Source organism: Cololabis saira, chromosome 14, assembly GCF_033807715.1.
Source record: "Cololabis saira isolate AMF1-May2022 chromosome 14, fColSai1.1, whole genome shotgun sequence".
Classification (NCBI taxonomy): domain Eukaryota; kingdom Metazoa; phylum Chordata; class Actinopteri; order Beloniformes; family Belonidae; genus Cololabis; species Cololabis saira.
The window spans coordinates 11,789,589-11,811,607 of NC_084600.1; the positions used below are offsets into that span (position 1 = coordinate 11,789,589).

At 36.6% G+C, this 22,019-nt stretch overlaps 1 protein-coding gene across 1 annotated transcript; it reads left to right on the plus strand.

The window, feature by feature from the left end:
• The first annotated feature begins 1,875 nt into the window (after positions 1-1,875).
• b4galt4 (UDP-Gal:betaGlcNAc beta 1,4- galactosyltransferase, polypeptide 4) lies at positions 1,876-17,578 on the plus strand. Its single transcript, XM_061739688.1, has 7 exons — positions 1,876-2,082; positions 5,790-6,319; positions 7,205-7,437; positions 9,836-10,026; positions 11,785-11,907; positions 11,998-12,102; positions 16,883-17,578. Exons 2-7 carry the CDS (start codon positions 6,061-6,063, stop codon positions 17,010-17,012), a joined length of 1,041 nt encoding a protein of 346 aa, XP_061595672.1. The 5' UTR covers positions 1,876-2,082; positions 5,790-6,060; the 3' UTR covers positions 17,013-17,578.
• Positions 17,579-22,019: the final 4,441 nt, after the last annotated feature.

The window sequence follows — 22,019 nt, forward strand, 5'->3', positions numbered from 1 at the left end:
TTTGGGCATTTTTAATCTATCTCCCAGTTCTCTGCAACTCGTTGGAAAGGCTAAAATAAATGTATTCCTAACAGGGGTTTATATCGCTGTCAAAACTCCCGGCAAAATCCGACCCACTTCCTGAATCAGTCACGTGGTACAGCTGGGCAGTGAGGCTTCAGACATCTTTTTTTTTTTTTTTTTTTTTTTTTTAAATCTTAAAATACAATGAAAGATTAAGATCAAAGGCAAAATACAAATACAGATAGATTCCAACACCAAATTGAAAAGGAATAAACAAAAATATATATACAAAGGACGAGATAGTTGAATGTAAATTAAAAAGATAAATTAATAAAAAATAAAAACAGCATAATGTGCAAGAGTAAGTTTCATGTTAACAAATTCAGCGATTTACTGATGCCGATGGTCTTTGGTGCCTTTGTGTTTTTCGATGAGTAGATCGTCCTCATATATTGTTCAAGATCTTTTTTGAGTATAAAGAGTTCAGGCTTTCTGTGGATGAATTTGCATGTGTATGTGAAACTTTGCTAAAAAATAAAGATAGATTTATAAAAAAGAAAGCGTCACTATGTTTGTGATTAAAATTATGAAATTTGTTTGTTAGAAAGAATCTTTGTGGTAACGACCAAACTTTTGTCCACTCAGTATCTGCCACGAAATTGACCCAATAAAATGTGGCTGGTGGGATGGAAGTTAAGCCATCCTGAAACAAGGCTCTTACTTTGGCACTCGGAAGCTTACCAGATGAAAAGCAAACACTACCAAGAGAAGACTGTGACACATCAGGAGGGCTGCATGATAGAGGAGGAGAACTGTAGGAGCAGCTGAATAACATGTACAGACCAGAAGGAAAAGCATCAAATACGACTGAAAATTCTCTGGGTGTTATTGATACATTATATCCAGTACTCGAGTTGAGGGGGGATGAGGGGGGATGAGGGGGGATGGCATCCCCCCCTGAAATAAAAATGGTCCAAATCCTCCCCCCTGTAAAACTGCCATCCCCCCTTTCCATCCCTTATGTCATTTCATCAATAAATGTGGTTTTACTGCTATTTCGACATTTAGAGTCATCACCAGAAAAATAACTTATTTGACCATTTTCACCTGTTTCAAGTAAATTTTCACTTGAAATAAGTAGAAAAAATCTGCCAGTGGGACAAGATTTATCTTCTTATTACAAGCAAAAAAAATCTTGTTCCACTGGCAGATTTTTCTACTTATTTCAAGTGAAAATCTACTTGAAACAGGTGAAAATTGTTGTTTTTTGCAGTGATGAGTCTTGTTTTAAGGCTAATGAGATTTGTTTTACTAAAATGAGACATTTTAACTAGAAATAAGACAAATATTCTTGTTAAGATTTTGAGTTTTTGCAATGATCCATTTTACTTATCCTGTGAAGGACAGAGTCATATTGATAAGTTCAGAAAACTATTTTTTATTGTTGTGTTTTGATGTATTTGATGTAAGCCCAGTGGATATTTAAAGCTTACAGAAAGCTGCATTTAACTGCTGCTATGTCATTCCTGCAGTATTTCTGCAGGTGTTTTGGTCAGTGCTATTATTTGTAATATATTATATTATTTGTAATCAGTACAAATGATCTGTCCCCATACGATAAAATCCAATATCCCCCCTGATTTTTTTTACAACTCGAGTACTGCTTATAATATATCTCATTAGAAAGTCGGAGTAATTATACAACAACCCATCCTTTTTGAACAATTGACTAACTAAAAAAATTCCATTGTCAAACCATTTGGCTTCTGACGTCATCATTTTCAGCTCCTCCCCTAAATGACACGCCCCCTCCGCTACTCGGCACAAGAAGTCCCGATACGGAGCATCACATCACTACAATCAACTCCTATCTCTCCTGCTGTGGACTTGAGTTTATGTTTATGTTTTAAAACATATTTTTCAAAAACATATCTGTTTTTAAAACATCTGGGTTGGCTGCCACAAACCGTTACTGTGTACCGGAAGTTGTTTTTCCACAAGCGGAAGCTGATCGCTGCAGCACCGCTGTGGGACACACCTGCATGGGAGCTGCACGACTTTCGCTCGTTTTGATTAAAGGTAAGACACTACGTACCACGCAGATAATATTTGTAATACCAGCAATGATGATGGCAATTTCTTAGCAATGATATCAGGTTGTGTTTGGCTTCAGCAAGATATGGCTCTAATTGTATAGTGTAACTTTAACATAGTTGTGTGTCGGTTCTACTAACGAGTTCATCATTCACCCTACAGGTAGATCAGTTTATCCGAGCTGGCCGATAATGGAACTATTGTACTGACAGCATCAAAGAAGAAAAAGATGCTGTCAGCGGCAGAAAAGTCACATTTTGTTTCAGTCTGTCTTTGACGGTTGTAAAAACCATAATTGTGACACGCTAGCTCGTCTGTGATCTCAACAGGCTCAGAAAAGATGACAAGTTGAAGTTAGACTTATTATTTATTATTTTTTATTTTGTTTTAAGTAGGGCTGCAACGATTCCTAGAGTAACTCAATTACAAAACATGGTCGAGGAATTTCCTCTGCCTCGAAGCCTCGTTTAATTAAGCAATGAATTTAAAGCTCAAGTTTCGCACGGATTCTTTTAAGTGTGACACAACGTGCTTACACGTCTGTATCCCGGAAGAATAATTAGTTTTTATATGTTTTTAAGGATTGTTTTTGAAAGTAAGAATTTCATTAAAAAAAAAGATCAAATAAAAAACAATTGAGTGCTATTTGAAAACCTATGTCTATGGATGAAATATTTTGCTAAAATAATTATATTATATTTTTATATATATTAATGATAAGTATTATATAAGGCAGCCCTCTTTTTTTTGTCCTGCTACAAAACCCTTATTTTAATAGTGTGGAAGTTTAAGATTGGTGCTCGAGTGTCTTTCTCTGAGGTCAAGGTTTGAAAACATCCCCCAAAAGTTCTGATATGACAATCAAAAAATACATGTTCAATAATAGTTTCAATATCTAGATCACAGAATTTACAGTTATTACAATCTGTATTAAATCTTCGCCTAAGAAAAGCATTGCAAGGGTAGATATTTAAAATCTTAAAATGAGTTTTTTTGAGCTTTTGGAGCAACCGGGACAGAGAGGTACTTGGTTCCGATGTGAAGTCTAAATAAGTTAATGGAAAGTTTGGACAAACAGAAATCACATCTCAACCAAAAAAATCAATACCCCCACACACTTCAAATATTTTAAGAGGAATGTGAAACCAGAAAGCATTTGTATTTCACATTTATTGCTTTAACCTTTTTAGTTTTATCATACCATTCATAGCCTCATAATGAGTTAAATTTAAACCTCCATCTAATGGCTTAACTGAGTCTCCAGACCTGATGTAATGGCATTTGTTCCTGCAAATGAAGGTGAAGTTTGTTTGGTTAATTGATTTAATTAGAATATCAGGGATAGCAATTGAGAAAGCATGATACATTACTCTAGATAAAGATTCAATTTTAGTAATTAAGATACGACCAAATAAAGAAATATCTCTTTGTGACCAGGAATTAAAAATCGATTCAGTCTTCTTTTTACTTGGTATAATATTGAGTTCTACTTTAGATTTATAATCTTGTGAAATGATCACCCCTAAATATTTAACTTCTTTTTTTTTCACTGATATTGTGATGGAATTTAGCCTTGGCCACTTGATTAAACCAAAACTGCTGAAAGTTTTTAGTAAGATAATAGCCTTGGCCCAGCTAAATGTACAGACTGGTAGTCTGCTCAAAAAAGATTAACACTGACCTTAAAGATGTTTTCGTAGACTCGAGTCGTAAGAATGTATCATCCTTTGTGCCTTAAAATCCTTATGCTTCCTCTGTGTCATTGTCATTCTGCATCGAGAAGCCTTTCACATTTCACATTTTTTTTAAGTTAAGGTGAAGTCCGGATGCTTCAGCAAAAATCTCTATTTTTTTGATCAACACGCAACGTGTGTGTGAACAGTTTGGCTGTACAGATACCATGACCGAAAACAGTGACAGTGAGCAAATGCAGCAAAGTGAAAGTATAAGAGGAAGAGACAGACGATGTTGAAGGTGTGGGATCATTTTAAATGAAAAATTAAAATGATCCACATTGTCTAACACTCTTGTTCCAAGTCCCGGTCCACAGCATTTCTGTTTAAACTAATTTCTTCTGAATGTGAAGTGGCACTATTTAAGGGCAGAATATTTTTATTTTATGTTTGATATTTAAAAAAAAAAAATAAGTGGGAAACATTGTATTCACTTATTTGTCTCAGGAAATGTTAAGTTTGAAGTAATTTTATTTAATTTTATTGGAAACTGTTAACAGTTTACTAATTTGCATAATATGTAAGTAAATGTAATTTTTTCTTATAAAAGGAAACAAATTGATTGTTTTTATTAAGTAATCTGTCTTGTTTTCTATTGTATATTTATAATTGGGCTTTAATTAAGCTAAATTAAGTTTTATCCGATTACTCGGTTAATCGATGGAATATTCAATCCAAAATATTGGATAGCTTCAGCCCTAGGTAAGGGAAACATTGAAAAGAGGAAGATAGCTGAAGAGAAGAAAATCAGCTGAAGACAAAAAAGATGAGCTGAAGGGAAGGAGTTGCCTCTGACAAAAAGCAGCTGAAGAGAAGATTGCCTTGAAAGGAAAAGACCTGAATAGAGGAGGATTAGCATTTGTTTCTGTTTGTTTGTTTACAAACAGTAATTGAGAGAGATGCTGAATGGGAGACAATCTGCTGAAGAAACCGCAGAACTCTACTGAAAATGAAAGAAATTGCTGGATTAAGGTAAAAACCAAACAATAATAATAAAGAGAAAAAGAATCACAATAGGTTGACTGGTGTAAAGCATTCAACCAAAGAAAAAAACCCCTCTCAAGGTGCTGGAATCATGTACAGGAACCAATTTAAACCCCCAAAAGTAATACTGATATGAAAGTAATGCTTTTGAGATTCTGGTGTCTTAGGGGTGAGTATTGTGGTGCTGAGCGATTTTGATTGGTCAAGCTTGTTAAAGAACCTTCAAACTTGGATTCATGCAGTTTTGCGAATTGTAGTTATCGAACGAGTTCCACAATGAATGAACGGGAGGGTGCGGATTTTGACAATCAGTAACAGTTTGTTTTTACAGTTGTTATGCTCCAGAATTTACATAAGTGAATCAAAGCCCCAGTAGATATGTTAAGTATTGATGGATTTGAAGTAAATGGTACAAAAAAAGACTGAATATGATCAATTAAAGATGAATTTCTTTTTCCTCTAAGGCACACATTAAAAAATGTAAAGCTTTAGTAGAATAGAGTTTCAAAATGTACAGATTTTATGTAAATACAGGTTAAGTGCAACATCTGGTTGCCCCAATACCGAGAGGCCTGTTCAAGTGTTACACATCACTAATGCTGCTAGTCAGAATGTGGCCTTGGTGAGCTATAAAAGGGTGTTGCCAAAGTACGGTAGTTTGCCAAAACTGTGATTGATCATGCATGGTAGCCAGTACTCTGCTCTCTGCCTTTTTTTTTTTTTTTTTTTTTTTTTGTTACTTGAAAACTTTAAAATATGTCATGTAAATGATATTGATCTTGCTTGAAATAATACAGTATTAAGTAAATGTGCTATCCTAAAGTTTAGGAATTCCATTCTTCAGTTTTCATAGCATTTAAAGAATTTGCCAAGTCTGTAGTTTTTTTTGGTGGAAATATTGTATTATGACACAAATGTGCTCTCTTGATTATAACTATTTTCTTTGTTCCCCCCCCCCTCAACATCTGTTCGCAGTCACAGGGAGCTCCAGTCTTTCACTTCACCTGAAAATGGGGTTTTAGAATTCAGCAATGGATTGTCACCGTTAAGTTCGGCTTACTTCAAAGTGGTCAAATAATTTTTTCTTTTAGGATAAAGCACCATGTTTCACCACCATGGGATGACTGGTCATTAATTCTGCACCTGCCAGTTTTTTTGCAGAAATTCTCTGACCAGAGGAAATACCTGATGCAATAAGTAATAGGATACACATTTGGCTTTTTTTTTTTCGGCCAAGAAGACAGCCATGTGGCTCTGTTCAGCTCTCAGCATTTGTTTGCACAGGGGGAAGTATTTTGTTTTCATCTTTCTGTCAGTGTTGGTGCTGGTTTGGATTGCCACCTTTTCTGGTGAAACTGTGAAAACTATTCTGGGTTCCTCTGGTTTTCCAATGCAAACAAGAAAAGACAATCTGATGGATAAACCTGACAATTGGACGTCAACACTTGATCACCTATACGTTTCAACACATAAAGGCAAATGCCCAGTGGAGTCTCCATTTCTGGGTAAGTATAAACCAAGACTACTGAATAAATATTCTCTGATTTTTAATGGGTTTCATATTCTGACTATTGGCTATTTTCAGAAGTTAATGAAATCCAGTTGCAAGTTTCTAAGTTATATATGTTTACTGTGACTAAATGGAAAAAAATACCCCCAGAAAAACAATTGGCGAGATAAAGGCTAGGGTTAGCAGAGTAACGGTGTGATTCATAGATTGAAGATCTCACTATTCAGTTTATTTGTATATGTCATCTAAGCATAATTACTGATTTTCAAGCCAGTAATTTATACATACATAAATTATGAATTTTAAACTGGCTCATGAATCATAAAATTGTATTGTTTGTAATGTAATTGTTTGAAACATTTCAGAATTATTAAAGCGTCAAGAAAGATTTTCTTTTTATAGGCATACCAAGTAGTGGCATGACCTTATTGCAATCGTCCAGAATGGCCCAAAGGGCAATGTTGCTAGCGTTTTGCTAACAAAACATGGCCGGAAAAACCTGAAAAATGAAGGCGATATGAAGGCTTACAGGGTGACCTCCTGAGCTTAAAATAGTTTTTGTGCTGCTTTAATTTTGAATTAATTCAATATATAGAATTATATAATTAATGTATTTTTTTTGTAATTTATTAAAGAAAATAAAAATATATATATTGAATGTAGCGCAAAGTCCTGAGATGCCTGGGGGTTTTCTGTCCTCTAAATGCTTAACAAAGCAGCAGCATTTGAAAAGAGACTCAAAAAACGAGTTATTCATCAGCAGACCCTTGTTAAAATGTGACATTTTGTCTGTTACTTATTCTCATTATCTGTGCAAATGTTGACACATATGCATAAGCTAAACAGTGTTTGCATAAGACATTTGTAACTGTTTCCACAGAGGGAGTTATGAAACTGTCCTTTGAATCTTCTCTGACAATGAAGAATGTAGAGAGTGAAAACAAAAGAGTGCTTGAGGGCGAGTTTGAGCCGTTGGGCTGCACAGCGAGGCAGAGTGTAGCCATCCTCATCCCGCACCGCAGCCGAGAAAAGCACCTCCTCTACCTCCTGTATCACCTGCACCCGTTTCTACAGAGACAGCAACTACACTACGCCATTTACGTCATCCACCAGGTATCCGTCTACCCCTCAATAGATATTCAGTGTTTTATATCAAGAGAATTTATGCTTAAAAGTCTTATTTCTAGAGTAAATCTGTGGCATGCTTACGTTTTTGTTAAAAAAAAAAAAAAAAACCCCAGTATATTAGTAATTACCAAAATACACCCAATTAAATGAAATATCCCTTGAAGTTGGTGTGGGTTTTTTTTAAGGAAAAAGAGAACACTTCAGCTGTACAGCAAAATATCAGAGGGAGGTGAATGACATTCCCGGTGTTATTCTGCTTCCTCTCACAACTTGGATGGAAACTGGTGACTCCAGTCAATGTTGTCCTCTCCAAGCAGAACACGTTTATGCGTCGTCATACGACAACAAATAATTGATATATTCATCAAGGAAGGGCCAGTATGGCAGGTCAAAAATAGCTGAGCGTTGCCCACAATTCTCAAATGTCAAAGTGGTGGAAATCTTACTACTTGCAGGCAAAACTTTAAAATTAAGTAAAATAGGAATAAGAAAGAGAGTTTGGTGTTTTTGTCTGTGTTGGAGTGATATGCTGCATGGAGCTAAATAAAGGCACAGAATTGCTATTAAGTAATAAAAGTAATTTATTGTGTTGAAACTTTTGCTGGAAACAAACAAATTAGGTAAAAATGTCCGCACTCTAGGCATGGGACGATATGAAAATTTCATATCACGATATTAGTGGACAAAAATATCACGATTACGATATTATCACGATATTAGCGCGTCGCTTATAAAATTCTTAAAATGCAAGGAAAAACACTAACCGTGGATCCACTGGTTCCTTCAGAACATTTATTCTCAAATCATTCTCAACACAGTGACACTTGAGGTAGAGAACAAATAGTGTACTGTAAATGTTATGCATTACAAAGTGTAAACTATAGTACCGGTACTTATTTGAACTTTCTTTTTTTGTAAGAAAATACTTCCCTGAGAGTCGAAAGAAATAAGAGACAAATAGAAATAAAGTGACAAAGTAGAGCCAAATGCACACTGATTGTATTACTCTCTGAAACTTTAACAGTGGCTGGCTGCCTGCTACTTAGTACGGCTCTCTGGAAAAATAATAAAATAAAGCCACTGCTCTGTAGTGTACAAAACAAAAGCTGCATGGCCTACACAAAGATTGAGTGAAAATAAAGTGCCACAGTAGTCAAATGCACACGGATTGTACTACGCTCTGAAAAAATATTAAATAAATAATAATAATAAATAATATTAATAAAATACATGAAAAAAAATAACACTGGCTTCTACCTGGCTGGTAGCCTTGTGTGACCAAAAAAATTTAAAAAAAATTTAAAAAAAATTGGCGATAATTACAGTACCCCACGATAACGTTATCACGGCTGTTTTTTATCGTTTTTTACCCATGCCTACCGCACTCCAAAGGAAATTTCCTCAAAACCAAATGCAAATCTTAGATCTCAGAGGAACTTGTTTCCCGGATCTTTAAAATGCAAATACCATTCATGAGTCGTGTATTTATGGGATGCTCAAACATTCAACGTTCAATCAAGTCAGCCAAGCAGAGCCAAGCAAATATTATATCGAGTCAGCAGTGAATGATGAGGATGTAATGTTAATGCATTGTGCACACAGGTGTGTTTACTCATGTATTTATGGAGCTTAGTGCCTTTTTGTTTATCTGGTTTCTCACACAGGCAGTATCAGGATGTAAAGGAACATCCTGGAGTTAAAACAACTATCTTTTATTACATGATAAGGAATGTAAACTTTCACTACGGACCAAATGATCTGAAGCAAAACAAAGGCTTAAAGTAGCCATGTATTTTGACACGGCTTAATTTCTCCAAACACTAACATCAGTTGCCATTTGGCTGCAAACACGTATCCCGTTCTTGTTTTAAAAACTGCCTCAGCTCATGTTATTTTGGTCCCTTACAAAATTTACACTCCTTACCATCCATTAATAGAGCTTGGGTTGTTTTAATGTCAGAATTTGTCCTTTAACTAAGAATAAAGCACAAATCATCAGAAATTTTTTTTTTTTGTATTCAAACAGGTTAAAACAAAAAATAATCAGAATACATAAAATGTATATACCAAATAAAAAAAAATATTAAAAATAAAATAATTATATAATAAATAAATATAATAAAAATTTAAAAAGTAATATAACCATATAACTGTTTGCAGGGCTAGAAAGTGAAATAATTCATAATTAATGTTAATTATATTGTCTGACTTACACCCACTTGACATTAAATTGTTGTGTGGTTTTTCTGATACCATGTTATACGACTTCCATACCTCAGTGATTAAAAGTACTGTGACTGTAACAGTAGAACTCTGCAATTTACAGTGAGCTTTCAACTCTGCATGATCTCAAAGGTATTTTCCTTTTGTTTCTTTTAAACAGGCTGGCTATGCAACTTTTAACCGAGCCAAGCTCCTGAATGTAGGGTATTTGGAGGCACTAAAGGACTACAATTGGGACTGCTTCATCTTCCATGATGTGGACCTGATTCCTGAAAATGATAACAATTTATACGTCTGCAACGACAATCAGCCTAAACACATGGTGGTTGGCAGGAATGTCACAGGATACAAGTTAGTATATGACTAAGATTAAAGTTTCTAAAGACTGTGGGTTAATGTGCTAAACTTTTTTCTACTCTTGTAAATACTTAGTGCTGTTGTCTTTTATTTTTGAAAGAATTGTAATTTTACTTGTCTTCAATTTGGATTTGGATTGTTGGACATATGTTCAACCTGAGCCTGAGGCTGGGGAGGGTACCACCACTATGGAAGACATCCTGCGTGGTACCTGTCCCCAAGAACCCGCACCCCAAGGACCTCAGCAGCTTCAGGCCGGTGGCTCTGACATCCCACCTGATGAAGGCCCTGGAGCGGCTGCTCCTCCGACATCTCCGCCCCATGGTGAGCCCAGCGATGGACCCACTACAGTTTGCTTACCAACCTGGCATTGGGGTGGATGATGCCGTCATCCTCATGCTACATCGTGCCCTGTCTCACCTGGAGAAACCTGGGAGCACTGTGAGGATCATGTTCTTTGATTTCTCCAGTGCGTTCAACACCATCCAGCCGGCACTTCTGGGAGACAAGCTGGAGAATGCAGGGGTTGACAGTCACCTCACATCCTGGATTCTGGACTACCTCACCAACCGCCCACAGTATGTGAGGACACGGGACCACACATCGGACATGGTCGTCTGCAGTGTGGGGGCCCCGCAGGGAACGGTCCTGGCGCCGTTCCTCTTCACCCTCTACACTGCTGACTTCTCCTACAACTCCCCAACCTGTCACCTCCAAAAGTTCTCTGACGACTCTGCTATCGTCGGCCTCATCACTGATGAAGACGATAGCGAGTACAGAGAACTGTCCCAGGACTTTGTGGACTGGTGCCTGCAGAACCACCTCCAGATCAACGCGGGGAAAACCAAAGAACTGGTGGTGGATTTCCGCAGGCGTAATAAATCCCCCTCGACACCGGTGAACATCCAGGGAAAGGACATTGAGATGGTGACATCTTATAAGTACCTGGGTGTTCACCTCAACAATAAACTGGACTGGACTACTAATTCCTCTGCACTCCACAGAAAAGGCCAGAGCAGACTCTATCTGCTCAGGAGACTGAGGGCCTTTGGTGTGCAGGAGAAGCTCCTGAAAACATTTTACAACACTGTGGTGGCATCAGCCATTTTTTACGGAGTGGTCTGCTGGGGCAGCAACATCACAGCTGCAGACAGAAGGAGGCTGGACAAAACAATCAAAAGGGCCGGCTCTGTCGTGGGCTGCTCTCTGGACACAGTACAGGTGGTGGGAGAGAGGAGGATGATAGCTAAGCTGTCATCCATGATGGAGAAGGACTCCCACCCCATGAAGGACACCTTCAGAGCGCTGGAGAGCTCCTTCAGCGACAGGCTCCTTCACCCTAGGTGTGTGAAGGAGCGCTACAGAAGGTCCTTCCTCCCTGCAGCTGTGAGACTACACAACCAGCACTGCTCACAGTAGACCACAAACAATACAAACAATCCTGACAATAAAAACCATTCTGCAACGGGCATAAATAACATCTGTAAATATCCATCTGTTTTTCTTTTTGTATACTAGAATTTTTTTATTTATTACTATTTTTATTCTCCTTCTTATTCTTCTTATTATTATTATTGTATATACTGTTTATAGTGTTATAGTGTTTATTATTATTATTATTGTTGTGTGATATTGTGTGATATTGATGCCTCTTGTTTTGCACTATCCCCTTTGCTGCTGTAACCTGGAAATTTCCCCTCTGGGGGACTATTAAAGGATTTCTTATCTTATCTTATCTTATCTTTTCCACAGGCTGCGTTACAAAGGCTACTTTGGTGGAGTTACTGCTTTGACCAGAGAACAGTTTCATAAAGTGAATGGTTTTGCAAACACTTACTGGGGTTGGGGTGGGGAAGATGATGACCTCCGCATCAGGTGAGAAACATGATGCATGTGTCATGTTTACAGTAGATTAGACACCTATCCCTTCATTCAGTCTCGCTCATGCTGCTGTGATGCCCACAGGGTTGAGCTGCAGAATATGAAGATTGTGCGGCCGCCGGCTGATGTCGCCCGCTATACCATGGTGTTTCACAAGCGGGACAGTGGCAATAAGATAAACCAAGACAGGTCAGTACAAGTAATTCATCTGGTCGGGGGAGGGGAGTTCTTGCCAATGATTGACTCAAATTATGAGACTAACAGTAAGCTGAGCAAGGTCTTTTGCTAATTGTATTGTCATCGAGCCAACTTTCTGGCTGAGCTAATAGTCTGAGCAAAATGAAATTGAACAATAAAAAAAGCAATCAAGTAGACAGAGGGAGAATTACAACAGGATAACGTGGCATTAAACATATTGTAAGAAACTGCGCATGTGCATGTGCAGTATCAGCAGGAGCTACATGTGAAGTGTGATATGCGGTGAAAGAAAGCAGCAGGTTAAAACATGGCGAGTAAGAAATAAAAGGTTTGGAAACATTTCGAAGTTGTGAAGGATGACCCTAAAAAAGTACAGTGTTTGACGTGTAGGCAAGAATTTGCTTACAATTCAGCAACTGTACAGTATGTTCACATGGTTTAAACAGCACTTGGGAAAAAAGCCAAATTGATACGGGGGGGGGGGGGGCGGGGGGGGGTACTTAAAAGAAGAGCCGTCGACGCATCGCATTAAACTCCCCGACTTGAGTGGACCAGCTAAATCCTGCTTCGGGGACAGCCCTACTAATGTCCATGTCTCCATGGATCACTAAAGTTCCACCTCTTGAACATCTACTCCTTTTGAATGAATGAAAAAATTTATTGGTCACCACCAAGCATGTACACTTAGGTCACGACCAAAGGGGCAGGGCTGAAGCCTCGGCTTATGAATGCCCCCCCTTCTTACATATAAATATAAATGAATACAACAAATGAATAATAGCTAACAACAACAAAAAACATATGCATATTTACATGCATACCTATCTACTTACGTACGTACATACGTACCTACACATATATCCATACATGTACATACATATATACGAGCACATTACATATCCACATACATATGTACGCTACACATGCATACACTTACATACATGCATGTATCTGCACACACATGTTAAAAAAAAGGATTATTTAAATTATTATAAAAATGATACTCAATATACCCATCCTTTTGTTTCCTTTCTTTATGCCATCATTCCATTACCCGGGAACAAGTCTGTACTTATCCATCATCATGTCTTTATACCTTTTTTTAAAAATTCAACACATTTTTGCTATATTTTAATTCTTCTGGTAATGCGTTCCATAACCTCACGCCACAAACAGAAATGCACCTACTTTTCAAAGCTGTATTCCAGATTGGTTGTTTCCAATTGAATTGGTCTCTGAGGGCATAACCCCCCTCTCTCTCTCTGAACATGGTTTGTATGTTGGGAGGAAGTAGATTTTTTCTGGCTTTAAACATAAACAAAGCTGTTTTCTGATCTACCAGGTCCATGAATTTGAGTGCTTTTGACTTGATGAATAATAAATTAGTGTGATCATAAAAACCAACATTATTCACCATTCGTATTGCTCTTTTCTGTATTGTGCAAACTGTCTGTAGTGTGGTCTTGCAAGCATTACCCCAGATTTCAACACAGTAAGTCAAATAAGGTAGAATAAGCGTGCAGTATAGGGTATTCATAGATCTAAAGTTAAAAAAATGTCTGACTTTGCTCAATACTCCGATACTTCTGGAAATTTTTAATCTTACCTGACTTACCTGTGGTTTCCAACTAAATTCATGGTCTATTATTATCCCCAAGAAAGTGTTCTCATATACTCTTTCTAAATCAACTTTTTCTATTGTTAAACCTACCTGAGTTGTTAAATGTGTTTTACGGTTTCCAAAAATCATAAACTTGGTTTTGTTTAAATTCAAAGATAATTTGTTGACATCACACCACATTTTCAGTTTGCCTAGTTCAACTGTCACCTTCTCCATTAACTTCTGCAAACAATCATCTGAACAGAAGACAGTTGTATCATCTGCAAAATTTACAAATTTCAAAATGTTTGACACTTTACAGACGTCATTTATGTACATAATAAATAATTTTGGTCCAACTATCGACCCTTGTGTGGCACTCCACATGTGATGTTTGCTGGCATAGACATGGCATCACCCACCTGAACATACTGGTTTCTATGTCTAATGTAGCTCTTCAGCCATTCCAGTCCCACCCCTCTGACTCCATACCTTTCCATCTTTTCCAAAATAATATCATGGTCTATTGTATCAAATGCTTTCTTCAGATCTATGAAAACCCCCACTGCAAACTTCTTCTCATCAACTGCACTTGAAAGCTCTTCTATAAACTCCATCAAAGCCATCGACGTTGATCTACTTTCCCTAAAACCATATTGACAATCAATTAATAATTTATGTTTTTTAACAAAGCTGTCCAGTCTGGCAACAAAAAGTTTTTCAAGTATCTTTGAAAATTGGGATAAAAGAGAAACTGGTCTATAATTTGTGTATAATTTTTTATCTCCAGCTTTGAACAGTGGAATTACTTTCGCTACTTTCATTTTATCTGGGAAGCGGCCCAATTGAAAAGATGGTTACAGATGCATGTCATAGGCACTACAATAACTGAGATTACTTCTTTTACTATAGACATGTCAATCCCATTCCAGTCAGTAGATTTTTTGTTTTTAAATGTTTTGACAAGTTCAATAATCTCTTTATCCTCAACTTTTCTCAGGAAAATTGTTGCAGAATTTCTAGCCCCATAGAATTGCTCAGCCCTGCCCTTTTGAAGTTGTGCCCTTTTTATGAAATAAAATCAAAAATCATGGTCGGCCAAGCTAATGGCTCATCTCTTCATGCAAAGTAAAGCATGCACTGAGTAAAACTGCCATTTTTTTTTTCTGGTGCCACCTCTCAAGTTGAATTTAAGTTGGTTGGTGAGTTTAGACCTGGCCAGTATCTTGCATGCAGTTTATTTTGTGCTCATTAACAATTTAGACCAAAAGGGGATAGCAGTGAGCAGGTAGTGAATACATGGCTGTACAGCTGAAGGCCTCATCCAGAATCCTGTTTCTGAATATTTACAGGTCCCCCAAATACCCTGCAGATTTTTTTAATGACCTCAGTGAACACTTGTCTATGACCTGTGTTGATTTTGACCATGTAATTATTGTTGGTGATTTTAACTTCCATGTGGACAACCCTCAGGACAAATGGACTAAAGACCTTAGTAACACTCTGGACAAATTCGGGCTGACTCGGCATGTAACAGAGACCACGGATTAATGCATTAACAGAGGGTCTGAGGGACTTCACTTCCCCACTGGACCACGCCCCCTTACTCGCACTGAGTGGCAAAACATCAGCTAAATGGCTGCAACTAGTGGAGAAGACGGGATAACAGCCGATTATGGTCTTAAATTAAAGGCAATTAAAACCAGTGGTCCATGGACATTAATATTTAGCCACGAATCCAGTTTCCTGATATTTATATGTACTTAATTTCTACGCCGGGGAAATACACGAAGCAAAGCTTGAAGGCATACAAAAGTCTTTACACTTGGTCCTACTTCAAGGCAGGATTTGTTGGCGAAATTAAAGTGATGAGGACACCGAACTTTATGATTTGACCGTTTAACGTTAGCTACCCAGAAATCTAACATTACCTGATACAAAATGGGAACCGCAAATCTATGGAGGTAGATTTGTGTCTTAATTATTCAATTAAAAAAAAACATATTTTTAACAAAAAAAAGTCACTTCATTCAAAAAAAAAAGTTCAATCAAAGAAAAAAAGTGGTTGAATGCAAATAAATATTTGAAACTCAAAAAAATGCATTTGAACACTGTTTTTCTTTAATTGGAAATGTTTTCTTTGATAAAAGTTTTTTTTGTTTGAAGCAACCTTTTTGATTGAAGTAGTGTTTTTTTTGTGTCTGGGCCATATTATGGGTAGGACATTTGTGTCTATCATTTAATCAAAAAAGAAGTTGCTTCAAAAAGAAAAAAATATTTTCAATTAAAAAAACAAACTTTTTCAATCAAAGAAAGTGTTTGAATGCAAAAATATATTTGAGACCCAAAAAATTGCATTTAAACACTTTTTTTGGATTCAAAATATTTTTTACGATTTGAAGTATTTTTATTTATTTTTTTTGAAGTGAAAAAAGTTTTGAAGTCTTTTTTTTTTTTTTTTTTTTTGATTAAATCATTTTGACACAAACATCCCAGTGGGTGGATGCTTCCCCATTGGTCAGCCCAGAGTCAGACATGTTTGAGTGACAAGTGTCTACACCAACGTCTTGTTTGTTTGTGTTGCGTTAGTGCTGGTTTGTACAAAAAAAAAAATAGTTTGTGCTGCTTTAGTTTTGAAGATATAACGGGTTTATAATGACACGATGACGTCACGCAGCCTCCCGACTTTGTTGATGTCCAGGTGAAGCGGTGGAGTGAAGGTCGTTTTCGTGAAGAAAGTGTGACGTTCCTGCTTTGGAGCTACTGGGCCACACCATTACATGTTGAAACAGTAGCAATATCAGCTAAAATTACACACATTACTCTCAACTAAAACAGGTGAACTTAGAAAACTTGCACAGAGTCTCAAAACTGGAAACAACACCCAAAGCAGGAACGTCACACTTTGTCCTCACGAAAACGACCTCACTTCACCGTGGACAGAAACAAAGTCGGGGGATCTGCGTGATGTCATCGTGTCATAATAAACCCGTGATATCTTCAAAACTAAAGCAGCACAAACGAAATGTGTTTCTGCACAAACAATTGAGAATATTTTCACTGAGTTTTGTTTTGTCAGTTTGTTTCAGCTTATTAAAGATCAAATCAAATATATCTGTCATGCGTTTTATCCTTTAAGTAAACTCCTTTTCTCTTTTTTTTTTCTTCAAGGATGAAGCTACTAGGAAAAACATCTTATATGTGGAAAAGGGATGGACTCAGCAGCTGTTCATACACAACTCTGTCAACTGAAAGGTTGCACCTTTATATAAATGTTACTGTGGACATCGGTAAGCCATAGAGTTTTGCTCTCAATCCCTCAACCCCTTTTTTTTTCTTTTTTTTTTTTTTTTACCAGAACAAAGCTTTATATTTTATGAAGTTACAGCCTTTGAGTGCGGGGGGGAAAAAAAGCTGTTACAATCTGACATCTAAAATACACACAATGCACATTGTATTTATTGCTGTATTCAAGGTTAAATCTGCTGGCAAATATATCTGACATACAGCATGTTATGTCACCTCTACTTCCGGTTTCCAGCTTAAAGGGAACAATTATATAGATGATGCATTATTATGTTATGTTTAATTTAGTTATACTAAAAATCTTGTTGCTATCAGACATTGATTAATTCACACACATGCCTTATTGTTTGCCTGCATAATCATGCATACGGATGATGTGCATCATTTTGATCCATTGATGTCCTTAATGTTTACACACACAAAGTTCAATCTTTTTTTTGCCTGCTTAGAAATTTCTCTGTACAGTCTTGTATTTTTTCTTTTTTTCTCCACAATAATTTATCATTTTTGCATGAGCACAACAAACTGTCCACTAGTGGATTACATCACTAATATTGTTCAGCTTTGTTCTCCTTAAGGCAAGCCTTATTATCCGTTACTCCTGTTTTTGAGAAGGTAAAGGTGTGCAGAGAATAGTTTGAATGGTTAAAATGTAAAACCGACAATAGTTGAAAGGTGAATCTACAAAACAAAAAACAACTATCATACACTGATGCATATATTAACAATTACCCAAGAAAGACTGATTATTAAATCCCTCGTGTTGACAGAGTTGAGGAAAGTATTTGATATTATGACTTTAAAGATGAATACATTTAGTTAAAGGTACTTTTTTTTTCCTTGGATGATTTGCTTGATGCTATTTTCTGCTGCAACATTTCAGAATGTCACTGTAACTAAAAATTGCTGACACTGTAGATGTCATGCTGCTCAAGAATCAAGCTAAACAGTCTTAAGGCTTTAGCATTACTATAACAGATGTGCTCTATTTTTATTTAGTGAACTTGGGTGCCACAATTTACTGCATGTTAGTTTCAAAAGGGGTTTGAGGGCCAAATTGATGTAATTTTTGAACTGCACGTTTTTGTACTTAAATAAGCCTTAGATTCCTTTAAATTAGGAGGGGGAATTTATTAAATGATAATTTAGTAATGTATTCTTTAAATGCAACCAGTGTAATTATAACATTTCAGGTTTTGTACATATTTGGAGGGGATTAACAAAACAAACAACTAGGAACACACTCGCACAGCACAGAGGTGGTTATAGCCTGGGAGTGGGGAGTACTTTAACACAAATATGGATCTACACAGGGATTTGAATGCTGAAAAAGAAATTGTCAATGCACGCCCGCGTATCAGGCCACAACCTTGCAATAATAAGCCAGCGAGGTATCTTTAGAAAGTCTGAGCAGACGAGGATTAGGAGAAATAAGAACCATCAGAGAGAAATGTAACTTCTATTGTGAAGAGAACCAGTAGAGAAGAGTCAATGTGCCGGTGACTTACCTACATTAGATAAGGATTACTAACACTGTTTTTCATCAGCGATACGTGTGTGTAAAGAGTTGGTGATATTTTGAAAACAAGTTGTTTGAAAGGTACAGCCTGTCCTTCAGATCTGACTCTACTTCTCCAAAAAAAACTGTTTTCATTACAGTTTGTGAAATATCCTTTTTATTAATTGCCACCAAAAGCAATCTGTGCAAATATAGTAACTTTTATGTATACATGTCAGTTTTTATAAAATTAATACCTTTCAGTTAGGCATATTTTTCCATTTGCAGTTCCAGCTTGAGCAATTTGCAGGTTAATAGACACAAAGGTGAAAGTGTGTCTCTTTACTTACACAAAATGAAAAGGAACTAAAGACGAGGTCTGTTGGGAACAGAACAATATTTGCAGTGAACTCCCTCTTAACTTTGATCAAAACCACAACAAACACAATGATCACCTTCGTATACTTATACATACACTGCTCAGAATGTCAACTTTTTCCCTGATTTTTAGCTTCGCTTTAATTAAAATACATTATCTTAATTATTTTTCCAGTGCAGATTTTCACAAAATGATATTCTTAAAACCAAGTTACATAACTATTTTTGAAAATTGTATTCAAAGAGATTTCAGCTTGGTCAATGAATCATACTTACTCTGGTTGTTGCACGCTGCTTACAAATGTTTCTCATGCACATAAATTGAGTTGTTTTTGTTTTTTTAATCATGTGTGGTATCACTGTTCCAAATATCACGCTTGGTTTTTGTTCTTTCTTATGTCAAACATTGAATGTTGCTAACCAAACTGACTAAAATGTTTAGTTTTTTTTTTTTCTTGAGTTCTTATTAGTGGGTCAAAAATAGCTACAGGTCTCTGCATTTTAAAGAACTGTGTGTGTGAGAGAAAATGAAAATGATTGGGTTTGATTTTTGGGTTTGCTGTAAAGCTGTGATATGCTCTAGTCCAAGTGAAGCTTTCTACACAGTTGGATCCCTGACTGATTTTGTAGTATTTATACTCCTGAAAGAATGATTTATACTTTTATAGTTTTCATATTGTAGAAGTTTAACTAAAATATCTCAAGATCTTACAAAATGGTCACAACTAAAGGTTGGCTGATTAATTAGGTTAAATATTGGCCATTTTTGATTACCATAATTGGTCAACGCTTGCGAGTGTCTGACTGATTAACAGGCAGGAACATTTGCCTGAAATATTGACCAAAAACAGAATCAATCAGTCATCGACTGCACTGATGTCTAAAAATCTATATTGGCCGTAGAAAAACTATATCGGTCAACCTTTAATAATAACCAAGAAAACATTTCAATACACAAATTGAACAAATAATTGTGATCAATCTGTCATTGAAAGTAATGAGTCGTTTTCAGTGTTTGTTCATTTGAAATATCATTCCATGCTTCTATGTCATATGCATGTGTATGTTCAAGTTAAAAGGCGTGGGATGAAAAGTTCAGCATCACTTGGCAAATCTCATAGTCTTAAGTATGTTTACATTAGTGTGGGATGATTTAAGATCTGTGTCTTTTATGTTTTTGATATTTTTGGATGACCAAACTGGTGGGTTGTCTTTCTCTCAGCCCACTATATTGGGTTGCTTTTTCCTCAGAAGAGAAATGAAATGCTTGTTCAGTTGGGGCGCCTTCAACCGTTTTATTAGTCAGAAGTTTTCCTGCATGACTGGAGGTGGGGGGGGGGGGGGTCCAGTCTTCACTTTGTTGCTCGCTGTGACTTCATAGATAAAGTACCAGTTAAAAGATGGGGCACACCCAACCTTCATGGCTGAGTGTGTCCCAACCTTTGACTGAGCATATATTTCTAAAGCCCTCCAGGGATGGGCACTGACGTAAACGTTAACTGCTTAAAATGACTGAGAATTACTGCTTCCAGGAATTCAGCTTTTCCCTTATTGGGTCACAGCATTTTTCTTTTTGTCCCAAAATAACCACTCCTGCTCACAACCCGTCCACCATGACAGCCATTTATGCTATTCATAGTTCTTGTATATTTTATCATCAGGTGGTTAAGGGATGGGAGAATGTCAGAAAAATGTTAGAAAAGCTACAGGCCGTTGTTTTAGTAGAAAAAGTGTGATGGCCTTGACTGAGCCATAATAAGTAGTAGTAGCCGGTCCCTAGATTTCATATAAATGGTGTGTGACCTCCACCCCAAATGTCCCTGGAGCTGCTTGAGAGAAAGTTGTGCACTTTTCCACTTGACAAAACATTTGTTCTTTTTTCTTTTCTTTTTTTTTTAAATCATAACTTGTGAACCAAAGTTGTGAAACCACAGCCATTTTTTTTTATTCTTCTTCCTCTTCTTTTTGAAGGTCTATGCCTTTGCATGTTACATTTTATATTGTATCTGAGCCTGGGATTAGGGAAACATTTCTCTTTTGCCGTTTATCACAGTTGGTAAACAACTCCAGTACTTTACTGGCACCTTGTGGCAATAATAACCCATTACTACTTAATGATGCTTAAAAAGCCAAGTTCATATCTGGTAATTGTTGCTTAAACTAGTTGATTTCTTGTATTTGATTATTATTTGAATCATTTCCAATCCTGTACACTCCTTTGCAAAGGAAGACATGTTATGGGAAGAAAGAAATAGTGTATTTCCTTTTGTTTCCTCTAAAGAACATGTATAATAAATGCTACATTTTTCCTTATAAGCTGTCTTTTGACTTGATGTGGTTTTGTTCTTCCTCTTCCTCATTATCATCATTCTCATTATTTTGAAATCAAAACATTATCTGTCTCAATCAGCACTGGCAGCACTCAAATATGCCAGTATAAATCTGTATCTTATTCTGAAGTTTATCTCTGCTTTAGTCCTGCTATTCACTTAAATCACTAAAGTGTTTGAGGTTCAACCACACCAAGCAGGCTGCAGTGTGTAGGTGTAACCAGTAGGTGGCATCGGGAGCACAATTTCATTTTAGGAACATATCCTAAGAAACATTGCTCTGGCCTCTTTTGTTTTCTTTCTCTTAAATAGAAATGACTTTTAGTGCCAGTCAGTTTATGTAGATAAACATTGTGGTAGCAACGTCCTTAAGTCTTTATTGTTGAGTGATTACACTCTTATTAAGGCCTGGTTAATAGTGAAACAACAAATTAAGCTGGAGTTAAAGAAAGGGGAAAAACATGAATAAAAAAAATCTAGTAAGATTTTACCTTATGTCATGAGCACAAATGTATCCGTTAACAGTTAATCAGTTAAATTCCCAACATGTTTGCAACAATCTTCGGTGCGCCCAGAGAGAGCTGCAGTGCATCTAAAGTTCTAAGAAAAAAATGTATAAAACTTCCAGAGTTCAAACTTGTCATTTGTGGGTGCAGCAACAAACTATGTTCACTAACAATGGTTAGCAGAATTGTTCCAGAGCCCTAAATGCAGTCTTCTCTACATAATCAAGTCTTTTTTTAATGCATGTGCTCGCGTGACCAAAGATCATCACAATGGACCCATCTTCATAAAG